This window comes from Camelus bactrianus, chromosome 7, assembly GCF_048773025.1.
Source record: "Camelus bactrianus isolate YW-2024 breed Bactrian camel chromosome 7, ASM4877302v1, whole genome shotgun sequence".
Taxonomy (NCBI): Eukaryota; Metazoa; Chordata; class Mammalia; order Artiodactyla; family Camelidae; genus Camelus; species Camelus bactrianus.
This window is the reverse complement of record NC_133545.1, coordinates 66645881-66660174: the sequence shown is the minus strand read 5'-3', so window position 1 is coordinate 66660174 and position 14294 is coordinate 66645881. Positions and strand designations below refer to the sequence as shown.

General features: G+C 42.3%; 1 protein-coding gene across 15 annotated transcripts in view; it reads right to left on the bottom strand.

Moving 5' to 3' along the window:
• ELAPOR2 (endosome-lysosome associated apoptosis and autophagy regulator family member 2) overlaps positions 1-14294 on the bottom strand; it is a 290850-nt gene that overhangs the window by 204243 nt on the left and 72313 nt on the right. For 2 of the 15 annotated variants that reach the window (XR_012508246.1, XM_010946622.3), the window contains exon 1: positions 8920-9311. The exons of 10 other annotated variants lie outside the window; for them this stretch is intronic. Coding sequence is in view for 4 of the 5 variants with exons in the window: in XM_010946622.3 (XP_010944924.2) it covers positions 8920-9108 (189 nt within the window). In the remaining variant the exon portion in view is untranslated. Of the gene's footprint in view, positions 1-8919; positions 9316-14294 lie in introns of those variants that run through there. 3 more of the 15 variants (XM_074367552.1, XM_074367551.1, XM_074367548.1) reach the window with 3 other exon arrangements.

Below are 14294 nucleotides of genomic sequence, written 5' to 3'. Positions count from 1 at the left end.
AAAGGCCTGGGGGAACATTCGGAGTTCGGTTTTGGAAGATTTGAGGAATTTATCCAAGTGGAGACACTGAGGCTGTGCTTGTCAGGAATCCACAAGATGGTCCACGTGAGAGATATAAACTGGAGAGCTGCCCATATGCAGATGGTACCTAAAGCCAAGAGACTGGATGTAGCACCTAGAGTATGAGGATAACAGAAAAGATAAGAGAGTTAAGGATTGAAGCGGGCAGCCTCAATGTAAAGAAGTCAGGGGGACGAGGAGGAACCAGCAAAGACTGAGAAGGATCACAGCAGAGTACGAGAAAAACCAGGAGAGCGTGGTGCACTTGAAGTCAAGTAAACATTTCAGTGGTGATGGAGGACTCAGCCAGTGTTCCAATAATGTAGGCAAAGATGAGGCATGACAGCTGGACTTAGCAAAGAAGAGGTCATTGTTGACCTAGAAAAGAGCATTCTCAGTGAAACAGTGAAGTAAACGGAGTAAATGGTTCATAAGTGAACAGGGGCAGATATTCAAGTGATGCTGTATTTTGCAATATATCACATATTAAAATATTTTAAAATATTACAAAAATATTTATAAAGAAACATTAATGTCATTGGGAAATGCTTATAATAACCAAGGAAAAGATAACAACTTCTACATAAAACACACATGCATGTTTTTAAAAAGGAAAAAGAAAATATACAGGTAGAAAATGGGCTAAAACCTTAACACTAGATATCCCTGGGTGGAAGAATTAGAGCTGACATTTCTTTTTTTATGCCCTCCTTCCTCTAAAATTTTCACAATGCACAACCTCCATGATTAGAAAAAAATACGCCTATAAAATGCTTTTGTCAATAAACAAAGTTTCCTACCCACATCCCAATCCTTTCACACTTCAATTCACCCCCTTAGAAACACCGTATTTAACTTACACAAGGATAACAACATATGGCATTGCATTAAAATTTACAAAGCATTTTCAAATGCATTAGCCTGTCCTCACGGCAAATCTAATGGGGATAAGGCAGGAGTTAAAATATCTCCATCTGCAGACACAAAAAGACTCCAAGAGGTTGATTTGCTCAAGGCCACACAAATCAGTGGCAGGGCTCAGATCTGAGTAAGTTCTTTCATTACCTTCAATACTCCTTCTACTTTAGCAAAATGAAAAATGCCATTGGAGCAAAATGCTCCAAAATGTTGGAACAACATTCCTCCCTCATAAGTAACAAACATGGAAAACACCAAGAAGGCTAACCATACCCTCTTAATATTGCCATGTTCTTCTATCCTAATGGCTATCTCAGAGAGAGGTACTTCATCATTTCCATGTATGTTCTTCTATCAGGCTATAAGCACATATACACCAGGTACTAGGCAAGATGCTGGTGATGGATAACACAAGATTCAGATATCATTTTTTTTAACCACATTAAAAACCATTCAGTTTCATTAACATGTATTAAGTTCACACATAGCCTAAATAAACCTTTAACAACCCATGTATGATCCTCTATCAAAATACAGATTACAGGAATTCAGAAGCCTTCCGCTTCTGAAAAAATGATCTGAGAATTGTGATTTCTACAGTTTACAAAACGGAGGCTAATTATTTAGTAAACATGGATGTACATTAATCTCACAACCCCTTATGGAAGGGTTACCTATCTTCTTCTTGGTTAGCAAAGATGTATTTATGTCAAACATGCCAACTTCATGACTTCTATCTATTGATTTAGTGAATGTTTACCAGGATTTTAATGATCTGCCATCTTTTTATCCTTAATAGCAAATGGCATAACTTTTTTTCATCCTTAATAGCAAATGGCACAACTATTTACAATTTGGAATGATCCTTTGTCTTACTTTAATATAAATAATGATTCCCTGAACACTTAACTAATGGTGATCTCTAGGAATGTTTTAAGTCAATGATAAACATCATCTCCATTTAGAGTTTCAATGTACGTTTTACCTACAGATACCCTCTGCATGCTGTGCTATTGCCAGCATTCTTGCCTGGGACCTGGTGTACAAAAGAGAGTTGACAAGTGCTTGCTGATGTACCTCATGGTAACGAGAGGAGCTCGTGCTCTATTTGATGTGATTATGTTAGGAGTTTCTAAGATGCCCTGCAGAAGCAGGAAGTACGCTAGGGTTACAGTTGAAGGAATTTAAGCAACAAAACAGGTCCCTGGGTTCCAGACAACTAAAACTGTATCCATCACTTTATAGCTAGGGCAGTGGGCTCCAATTGTCAGCAGGCATCATAAGCCCCTGGAACGCTGGCTGGGACAATCCCAGAGTTTCCATTCAGTAGGGTGTGTAAGGGGCCCAAGAACTTGCATTTCTAACAAACGCCTGGGTAATGCTGACAGTGCTACTCCTAGGATCACACTTTGAGAACCACTAACCAAGTGAAAACTACTTCATTAAAGTCAAGTTTTGAATAAGTAATAATCAGTACTCTGAACTGCAGAGCTGTAAACTGACTTGAGAATAAACTTCAATACATTCTGATCTTTGGGCTTATGTTTCAGTCTTGAATCTGGTACAACTTAGAGAAGGTGAGGTGTCTGTTAGGATTAAATGCATTATAAAGATCAATTCCTTTTCATAATTGAAAAAGTAGAAGCCATCCACTCTGTTATCAAGGCAGTGATTAGTGTTCCCAGAGAAGAAGACCTGTATCTTACTCATTTTCAAAACCTCTAAAATGCCTTAAACAAAAAGATATTTAATCATGGTTAGCTGAGTAACATGATGATATTCCTGCCTTCAATGAGAATGGTTTGGGGGAAGGGGAAGACTAGAGCCTCCCGTAAGCCATATGGCAACTTTGAGTGACACAGAAAATGGTGCCGTCTCTGGACATATGAATCAGAAAAGGGTCCTCCTTCCCCAGGATGGATGTAGATCTGTGCCAGGGCAGCTGGCTGGGCACACTAAGCACTGGATAGATTCCAGCTCTTCCATGCCCCCACAGCTGGGTACAACTCACCCATCCATACAGGGTAGCCCTGTGTGTGCCAAGCATTTGTAGGACAGCATATGTATGTGCAAGAGTCAACAAAGGTCTGGGACTGGAAGCCATCTGTCTTCAGTACTTCACGAGTGGGTAAAGGGGGTTACAGAAATCCATCTAGCCATAAAGCTTCCTCTGAATGAGACATTCTATCACCAAAACCCACGACCTTCATTCAACAAACTCCTACTCATTCTTTGGGGCTTAGCTTCAACATCTTTTCCTCTGGAATCCCCTGCCACAACCAGACTAGAAAGGCTGTACACCCCCACCGCATACAGTCAGTTTCCATCACAGAACTTATGACAAATGGGATTACCTGATACGTGGCAGTGTTTTGATTCCACCCTCATGAGATTATAAGGCTCAATGTTGGCAAGGGCCATGTGTTTTGTTCCACATTTTACTGCTAGTACCTGGTACATAAGTACATAGTAAATATGCCTTTACTATTGAAACATTACAGAAAACTTCAACTAAGAAAGGCAAACAGGGATAAGAATTATCCATGGTTTCTTCCAGGGTAAGGAAAAGGCAACCAAAATTTAACTGGTGTTTTCTGATGATCAAGAATTCTTCTAAGATCCAAGGCACTTTCGGAGACTACACCCTGCAAGGAAAACGTGCCACTCTACACTACGCTCTGCTATTTCCATCCCTCGTGCTAAAATATGACACTTCAAGGATCTGTCAACTCTTAGTTTTACATTGTAAATATTGATGGTGTGAATACTTGCTCACATTTGCCTAAAACATGAGAAATGGTTTTGAGCCTAAGAACTTGAAATGGAAAATTCACCTCCACAAGCCTAACAGGCCAGATGAATTATGTTCATTGCTTGAAAACAGAGGCTGAGTCCTCACTCCTTCAGCAACAGGGTGGCTTTAGAATCTCTGACACCCTCACCATAGCACATGACTTTCAGAGACTTCCTGCAGAAAGGTTAAAGGTTATTTCTTAACGGCTCCCTTCTAAGTCTGAAACAGAAGACATGACCACTTACAAGTCCCTGACTGATACAGACTTGGAAAACCCAATTTCTTATCACATCTCGGAAGGCTATATACAATAAAATTCTACTCTGTCACTACTGCCTCACCTCCCAGTAAATACCGTCTCCACCACTCCCCAGGAACCACATTGGCATCGAGCACCAGTGAGTTAACCGTCAAATTCAATCTTCACTTTTCATTCCTCATCTTTTTGTCTTGTTTTGTTTGTGGCGGGGAGGGAGTAATTAAGTTTATTATTTTTTAAACAGAGGTACTGGGGATTGAACCCAGGACCTTGTGCATGCTAAGCACATGCTCTACCACTGAGCTATACCCTCCCCACCTCAGTCCTCATACTCAAACTTCTTTGGGCAACTGACACCACAGCCAACCCCTTTCTTCTTCAAAGGCATTTCTCCCTTTCCCCATCACTCTGCACTGTTGTATTTCCCTTATACTTGCTATCACTTACTTGTTTCTTTTGTGTGCTACTCAGTCTCTCCCCCCTTTAATGCTGGTAAAACCCAAGTCCTACTCTTTTGTCCTTTGTTCTCACTGCCTGGTTGATCTCATCAAATCCAGCAGTGTCAACCATGCCCTTCACTCAAGTGATTCTTGCATCTCCACACCAGCCTGGACCATGGCCCTGAGCAACAAGGCCTGCTACCAAACTGCCTAAGGAACTCTCTCAAGGTCAGCTCTCCAGGACCAGGCTCCTTAACGCACTTTGCTCACGTTCCTCCTGGTGGAGGGCAGAGGCACCATCCTCTATCAAGGCAGAAGCTTCCACTCACTCACCGTCCACATCTGTTCCTGTCAATTCTGTCTTCTAACATCGTGCCCCCTTTTCCATCTTCACTGCTGCTCCTCAATTGCAGCTCTGCCATCCTTTACCTGGACTATGATCATTGCTACTGGTAGGTCCCGCCCTTCTAATGTGACCTCCGTATTGCTGCCAAACTAAAGCGTGTTTTCTTACTCCTGATTTTTAAATCCTTCTCTTGCTCCCATTATCTACCAAATGAAGATCAGCTTCTCGGTATGACAGAAGGTCCCTTATGATCAGGCTCCTGCCTGCCTCACAGACTCATCTCTCATCAGGCTCCTTATAGCAGGCAGCACTCCAGGTATAACCAGTTACATAGCCTAACACTGGTTTGTGCTTCTGCCATTTTCAATCTGTGCTTGATACCAGAATGTCTTTCCCCCAAACTAGCGCACACTCACATCTGACCGTTTACTGCTTGGCAAATTTCTATTTATCCTTTAAGGCTCACTCAGTTCTGCTATAGGTCTTTTTCGGATCCTCCCATTTACAGCCTCTTTCTTCTCTCCTGGCACCAAATCGCTTCACTGCAATTGTTAGTTTACGTGTCTGTCTCATCCTTACCCAATTAAAAAAATTTTTTTTAATTTGTAATTTCACATCAGCTGACACGTCGGCTGGCACAAAGTTTAAGCTCAATAACTGTGGAATAAAAACTCTTAGCAAAAAAAGTCATCATTCGATTAAAACTCAGAGACGCGCAGAATCGTATTATGTACATATTAGAGCAGTGAACTAAGAATCAAGCTATTCTGTGATTTAATTTTCCAAACTTAAATAATGCACACATAATCCACTTAGTCCTGTCCTTTTGACTCTCATGCACTCTATCTTCTAATCCCTTACTCCAACTCTGAATCATCTGTTGGCCTGTATCTTTCTTTTCCTCTGGCAGCCCCATTAAGTTCTATTATTCAATGAGCCAAAAATTCCATTCCATCCAAGTCTTGGATAAGCCTATTCTCTGAACCTCTGAAGTCTCACTATAGACCCTTCCTGAAACATCGGGACCTAGATCTACTAATCTAGCAATCATCCACTCTCACTTATTTATATAGGGTTTTTTTCTTTTAACTTATTTTCATCCCATCTCATCCTCACAATAAGGACAGGCAGGGCCCCTTTTATTACTATCATCTTACAAGCGAAAAAGAGATACCAAGAAACCCAGAGGACACTTATCCTTATTCCCCCACAAAAAACTGAAGAAAATTAATTCTGTACTTTCTCACACCCAGTCCTCTTTTTTTCTTTAAACATCATGGGTCAAAGTCACACCCTATTGTTGTCCTTCAGCTGCTGGCATGTTGGCTGCACTTTTGCTGCTGCCTCCCCTTCCTTTCTGTGCCTGTGCGTCCACCCTGCTGATGGGATCCCCGGCTGGGCATTCCCAAGTCATCATTTTTCTCCTTTTTTCAGCTCCATAATCCAAAGACTTTGACCAAGGAAGCTGAATGGCAGGAGTTTCAACCCAGAGTCCAATCCTCCAACAAGACTCTAAGTGAAACGCTACCCATCTCTCCCCAGCTGTCTTTTGGAAGGGCCTTTTTCCTGAACTCAGGCAATCATAGCAAGATTACTCCCAGGCAAGTCTGCTGTGCTTCTCGTCCTCTCCCTTGTGTCGCCTTCCTCCAAAGCCAGGCAAGGAAAATGAGAGTCCATGTAACTTAAGTTAAATGTGACTACTTTGATAAAAAATACTGATCGATGAGGATGAGACAAACTATTGGAGTAAATGAAGCTTAGATTTACCTGCAGATTTTTTCCCTTCAACACTCTCTCCTGTTGTGAAGAGTTGGCTTTCTTCTCCAGCCTCAGACCCCTCACTCTCTCTCTCTCCCTGTCCTCTCCATGGTTTGGAGCTGTCCCTTACATGTGACACTCACCTGCTTTTCTGTTAGTAAAGAGTGGAAAGGGATAAAGGGGCAGGAGTGGGCACCGAATAGTCACTTTGTTCACAGCAGTCTGGCCCATAGCTCTGTCTCAGAGGAAGTCCCCTCCCGACCCATAAGCACAAGGCGACCCTTACCCTCAAAGCCTGAAAAACACTCAGTCCTCTCGTTTTCCCCTTAAAAACAATGTGGGAGAGAAACAATGATCGCTTCTATAAATTAGCTCAGCTGGTTAGACGGGATGCCAAGGAGCAGATTCAGCCCCTGAGAAGCCACTTGGCCCCTCCTGTGTCCCAAAGGAACCTCTGACTCCCAGGCAATCATCAGTCATCATGAAGAATATAAATGGCCCTGTGCATCATTATTTCTAAAACAACTAGCCACTGGCAGGCTCGGGAGCATCCTCCTATACATTCTATTTATTCCTATAAATTCAAACTTGAAACCTCAAGGGACTGAGTCTCCTGCAGTTTCTAAAGTCAGTACAATTAAATGAACACCACCTTCCTGAACCTTCTGTCATCTTCCTGCCTCTGGTTTCAATATTTCTGTCATAAGTTGCAGACTGTCACTCCAGTCCACCTAGGCATACATGTGGAGAACACGTGCTTATCCAAAGGGTTAGTCTGCCTACAGTGGCCAAAAGCATCACCCCTACTGGCCCTGACTTTCACCAGTTTCAAGCAGAGTCTTCATTACTAAGAATTAATTTTACAAGAATCTTAAGACTTCTTGCTTCAGGAAAAAAAAATAGGTTTTGCATAATGAGGTAGAGGGCAAGGTTTTAAGTCTGTCCTGTGGTAACTGTTCAGTCAGAAGGTACCCAATAAACAGCCTTTGTGGAAGCCTGGAAGACTGGACTATTCCCAGGTGATAGGAGAATACAGATTAAACAACCAATTATACTAATAAACTCTGAAATTAAACACAGCTGTTCATTGAGCTTTTGCACTGATTTCTCCAATTACAGCACTACTGTGTGCTCACACACACGCCTTTGATCTGATTCTCTTTCATTTCAGTCTATCCTGGGACTGGTCCTGTGGGAGAAGGTGAAATCCATGGATGACGGACGATGTCTAGAACACAGATATTCTATAATTCAAGACTGGGTAAAATTCACAAGTGACACAAAGGAACAAGGTCTGGTCTTTCTTCCCAGAGGGGCTATTACCTAACCTACTTTTGTTACATCAATTAAAATGACCCATCACCATGATTCCTAGCAATCTTCCTAAAAACAGTATCCACTCCTCATATCCTCCCCAATATTATCACTAAGTAGGTCAGAAATGTTGCTTCCTTTCCCTCATTGATTTTCATTAAGAGGATGCACTTCCTGGAACACTAAAAGGAAAGAGAAACACCCAATACAAGTACCAGTGACACCCCTCTGTAAATTTCTGGCACAGAAAGCCCAGTTCCCCCTAAAAGCAGGAGAAAATCTCATCACCCATAATTTATCCTTCTTGGCTGTACATCAACAATAATCTCAAACTTTAAAATACACAGTGGCAATGTTTCAGCCGGGTGATGGACATCTCCCAAAAAGAGCATATTCACTCCGTCTTTTCTAATTTCCTAAATCACCAACCCACCTCTTCCTTAAGAACACACTTCTTTTCTTCCTCATTCACATCCGTGTTTTGCCAGAAGGATGCCAAGTGACACCGCTTAGCATTGGCTTAGCAAGCCCCTAGAGCCTTATCAGGAAGCTGAGTGCAGGGGAGTAGGAAGAAGGTTTGTAGACACTGGGGAGTGGAGAAAGGGGGAGGGGAGAGGGGAGCAGGAAGTCTCCCGAGGCAGTATTTGGCTCTCTAGAAAAGCTATGAAGAGATGGGTCTCCAAATCCCACTGGCGGGGCTTCCCTGGTCACCTCCCCCCGCTGAAATCTCTCCCTTGGCCCCAGGTCCTCAAGCCGGGCACTCCAAAGAGGGCGCCGCAAAGTCCTTCAGAGCCCTCAAAACACAGGAGCTCGAAAAGCATCCCCTAAAAGACAGCAGAGTCACATACCCTCTCTCAGGTGGCTTCCCGGGGCGGCCAACTTCATCCCTGGAAACGAACGAAAAGCCCTTTCCTCCAGGGAAGGAAACAGGCAGCGGCAGAGAGCAATTAACTGGCATGACCCTCACCCCTCATCTCCTTCCTTCCCCCTCCCCCCTCAAACTCCAGGCTAAGGACCAGGTGCGACTCACCTCCAGGCAAGGAGGAAGCGGGCGACCGGAGGAGGAGGGCAGGTCCCCAGCCCAGGCCGCCTGGCAGCCGGCGAGCGCCCAGCAGCAAATCCAGGCAGGGCTCCAGGGCGCCGAGAGCCCGCGGGAGGGGGCTCCGGCCGGCCGCCCCCGGCCCCTCCCCCGCGCCGGCCCCCGGGCGAGGGGCAGCATCTCAGCCCCGCTGCGGTCAGCCCGCCGGGCCGGCAGGAAGGCAGCCTCCCCGGGTGAGGCGCGCTTCGAGTGGCTCCCGGGCCGCGAGGGCTGCGCGCTCGGCTCCCCGCTTGCTGGCCCCCTACCCGTCAGCCCGGTGACAACTCGGCTGCGCTCGCGGCCCGGGCGGCCGGCGCCGGTGCTCCCGTCACGCCGGAGGGAGGGACCGCGGGGCGCGGGCGCGGCGCGGGCGCGGCGCGGGGGCGGGACGCGGGGCGGAGACGAGGGAGCCCGGGAGCAGGTGGCGCTGGCGGGGGCTGCGGCCCAGCAGGGCTGGTGCTGTGGGGCTGCGCGGCCGCCGGGGGCGGAAGCCTCATTACGCGGTAGACGGCGAGAAAGGTCGGGGTGGCCCCGTAGTGTGCCCCATCCCCAGTTCCCTTGGCCCACCGGGAGGGGCGCTCCGGGGGCCGGGGGTGAGGGCAGGGAGCCAGAGTAAAATCCAGGACATCAGGACGTTGTTTTCCGGCGGCGAGTCTTTAAAATCTCCCTACTTCCCGCGTCACACACAAACACACACAGATGCGCCCCAGGAGCATCCCTTCGTAAGAATCTAAGCTAGCTGGCGCCAGATTGAATTTGGGGGTGGTTAGGATTTGCGTGAAATGGCAGAGAAGAAAGGGGGTACACCTTCGTCAGTGTCAAGGATCTCAAGGGTCTTTTCGTCTAAAATTCTGTGAATGAGTGAATTATCCTGTTGTTCAAAAGGAACACCCAAATTTCTGATAATTGAGCATCTGGAGAAATCTACCTGGCAGACTCAATATAAGTTGACTTGAATTTGTTGCACTGTCTCTAATGTCCTTTAATAAACATCTCTACATGAAATATGAAAGTTCTTTTCTCTCTTCCTCTCTCTCTCCCTCCCTCTCTCTCTCTCTGCCTACCCGCCCCCGACCCCCAACTCTCTCTCTCCCTCTCTCTCTCTCTCTCTCCCTCTCTCTCTCTCTCTCTCTCTCTCCCTCTCTCTCTCTCCCCCCTCTCTCTCCTCGGTCTGGTGTGTATATGTGTTCTGATTATAACAATTATGCATGTTTACTGTAAACATTTTGGAAAATATTGAAGATTGTCAGGAAGGATTTTAAAAATCACTAGGGATCCCACCGCCCGGAGATGACACTATTAATGATATTAGCATCTTGGGGAATTTTCTTCCTTGTATTTAATTGTGTGTGTACTGCAAAACTGGGATTATAATTTGTAATTTGCTTTTATTTTTCCTTAACATGAATATTTTCTCAAGTCATTAAAGTCCGTGACAGCAGAGCTTAAGTAACTCTATAAAATATATTGTTTGTATTATATATAATTTAGCATTGGATATGAAGCAGTTTCTCAAGTATTCAATATTATTAATAATTCTAGTTAGTTTCTCTATAGGAATACTCACTATTGTCCAATACAGTTTAATATGAAATAATCTAAGTGCTCCAAAATGGGGGAATGACTAAGTGAATTATGCTGTTTCACATAGTACGATTATACAGACATTGAAAATCATGTTTTTCAGAGAATACAAAATGAATTGAGGAAATGTGTTTAAATAACATTAATGTAAATCTAAATAAACAGTATATTCCCAAGTATAGCGTTTCTTGGGGGAAAGGAGGGGATTTAAGTGTGTTTTATGGAAGGAATATGTCTAGGAGAAGATAAACCTGTTGGCAGTGTTAATCTTTTAATGCTGGTGCACAAGCATTTTTTCTTTCATTTTTACAGATGTTTTCAATTTTTCCATAATTATTATATATTACTTTTATAATCATTATGGATTTCTTTCTGTCCTTTGCTGCCAATCAGTTCTACCTGAAAAAAATCATCAAAGATGTATATTAAAATGTAGGAACAAAAAGTTTCACCGATGTTATTGGTAAAAGAAAATAAATGAAACTTAAATACCTAATACTTGGGAAACAGTTAAGTAAATACTGATATTTAGTGATATATGATCCTAAGTCAAGAACTTTTAAGAAAAGCATCTGACAGAGAGATAAGCTTTTATGAAAATGCTTCCAATTAAATGAGGAAAATCATGATACAAAATTTATATACAATAGATATATTCAACATAGTAAAAGTATAATACATGTGCAGAGGATATGAACCAATTTCAGGACAGTGATTTTTCAAGAGGAAAACACAGAAGAGTGGAATTAGAAAGGACTGTAAAAGGGACTTCACTTGTACCTCTAATACTTTATTTCTGAAAGGGAAGAAGGAAAGAAGGAAGGAAACATCTGAAGTAAGTATAATAAATGTAGCACTATTTTTATTGCGAGCTTGGGGTGGTAATGATTATAATCCTATTGAGTTAACACCTATTGAGCACTTAATGGACAGGCACCAGCAATGTTCCAAAAGCTTTACAAGCACTATTTCTTTTAACCCTCAAAACAACCCTATGAGGTGGGTACTCATTATCCCCATTTTACAGATGAGCAAATAAAGGCACAAGTGTCTCAGCAAGATACTGTGTAAGGTTTAGACACAGGCAGTCTGATTCCAGGACTCACCCATTTAGGAGGTTGTTTTTTTTTACCATCTGTGTTTTTCTAGATTTTTGATATATTTAATAATTTAAATTTTTACATAGAATAGGATCTTAACTAGGCTCTAAAATCCATATTTAAAAGACTGAAAAAAAATAGACCAAGTGATTAATAATGGGTATTTTCTGGATGACATGATATGGGTGGGGTGTTTTTTTTTTCTATTTCTTTTCATTTTTCCCTATTTCCAAATGTTTTACAGAAAATATATATTAGTTTAATTTTTAAAACAAGAAAGCTGGGGCATATTAAAAAGGAATATGACACTTAAGCTATTCTTCTATCATATTCTAGGTATTACACATCAAGTTGGTCACCATAGCTTAAATAACTTGTAGGAGAAGAAGTATGAGGAATTGGGGAGGATAAATGGAAAGAATTCTAAAAGGAACAAAAGAGGTGGTTCAAAAAATGGAAAATAGGTCATATGCAGAAAGTTAAAATAGGATAACTTCATTTACTCTAAGTCCATGAAAGCCTTTGACCAGTGAGATATCTCTCCTTTGCTCTGCATGTCCTTCAGGGATCAAATAAGAAGAATGTGGGGTCAGACAAACTTGCTTTTTAAACTGAAACTCCACTCTTTACTGGCTGTGTGATTTGGGGCACACTGCCTCACCTCCTTTGGCTTCAGTTGCCTCATCTGTAGATTACAGTTAAAAATACCTGACACTATCAGTTTGTTGTGCAATGAGTTAATGTACATGAGTTAATGTAACTAAAGCATCACCATGCTTATTGGTATATTTGTAGCTCTTTATAAATGTTCCGTTCTTAAATGATTTACACAATTTTCTCCATGGGAATCCAAAAACCCCCAGGAAGAGGTGGGGGGAAGGGGTTCCTCCAATGTCTTCTTAGGAGATTAGGAGTTTTCTCTGAAAGTTTTTATAATCTGTATTCATATTTTATTGATAATCAGGAAAGATATATATAATTTTTTATAATGTGTAAATTATATATAATTTTATATAATGTACAATTTTATATAATTATATAATGTGAATATATATATATTGACATATATATTTTGATTACTTGTATGTCAGTCTTTAGCATGAAATGTTAGTACCTCTGTTTGCACTTGACTTTATATCTCCAAGGCACCTCACTCCCCACAGGCCAGCCACACTGGCCTTCTTGCTGTTCCTTCAAACCACCAGACATGCTTCCACCCCTAAACCTTGTTATTTGTCTGTTCCCTCTCCCCAAATGGATCTTTACTCAAATGTCACTTTCTTAGTAAGCACTGGCCACCTTTTCTAAAATCCCCATCACTCCCTGTCTCCCTTCCTTGCTTTACTTCTCTCCCTAGCACTGTCATCATTGCCTATTTTGCTTATTGTCTGTTTATCCTCACTAAAATGGAAGCTCCATGAAAATAGAGTTTCTGTTTGCTCTTAATGATAATATTTTCAGATCTAGTACATAGGCACTCATGGAATAGGCACTCACTGAATAAGCACTCACTGAATATGTGTTGCAAGCATGAGTGCATGATGTGCATCATAAATCAGAACAATTAATGTTTTACTGTTCATATTAAATATTTCAGACACACAGCAATCAACTTAACAGTTTCTAAAAATTATCCAAAGATCAGTGTAGGGGGGAATCCCCAAATTCTCAATTTCAGAAACAAAGGATCAGTTACAGATAACAGAATCCACTTATTCCAGTTTAAGGAGAAAGGAATTTAGTACGCAGTATTGGGACCTTTCAGAATTTCTTGAAGGGCCAGTAAACAAAGCTTGGATCTATGCAGCCAGATAGAACACAGCTTGGAGTGATATCCTACCACCCACAAAACTACTGTCGTGCAAACTCCACAGCAGCCTTCCTGTACCACTCAGCATATGTGACGCTAAAGACTATACATTCAAACCTCTGTGCCTCCTAGAACCAAAGAGCCAAACGTCCCTGTTGCCATGTCAGCCAGGAGAATTAATCCACACGCCTGCAGCTACCATCTCCTGTTGCTCACTTACTCCTTCTGAGTCTTACGTGAATGCATTTCCTTGGCAAAAGTAGTTCTAACATAGAATCCAGCTACAAGAGAATCCTGGAAATGTTTTAGCTGTTTCATCTCTTTGGTTCAAAAAAGCACATGAAAAGTGGGACAGTTTGCAAATAAGTGAATCAAACTGCAATTCTGCAGCAGTCCACCCTTCTTGCTACTCAACATACATGAACACTCATAACTGAATTAAAGCGTCCATCTCTGGGTGCCATTCATTTCTCTTCTACCTCAGGGACAATCCCATCTTGATATCCTAAAATCTCAGATAAATTATAAAGTCAACTACCACTAATCCACCATATATTAAAAACCAGGCAATTACTATTTGGCAATAAAAAGGAATGAGCTATTGACATACCTTATAACTTGGATTAATCTCATAGGCATCAAGCTAAGGAAAGAAGCCAGTCTCAAAAGCATGCATACTGTATGATTCCATTTATATGACACTGTCAAAAAGACTAAACTCTCACGATAGAAATCAAATTAGTGTTTATCAGAGGTTAGGCCACATAGTAGGGAAGTGTGACTACAAAAGGATAACATAGGAGGAATTTGGGAGGGTGGTGATGAAATTGTTT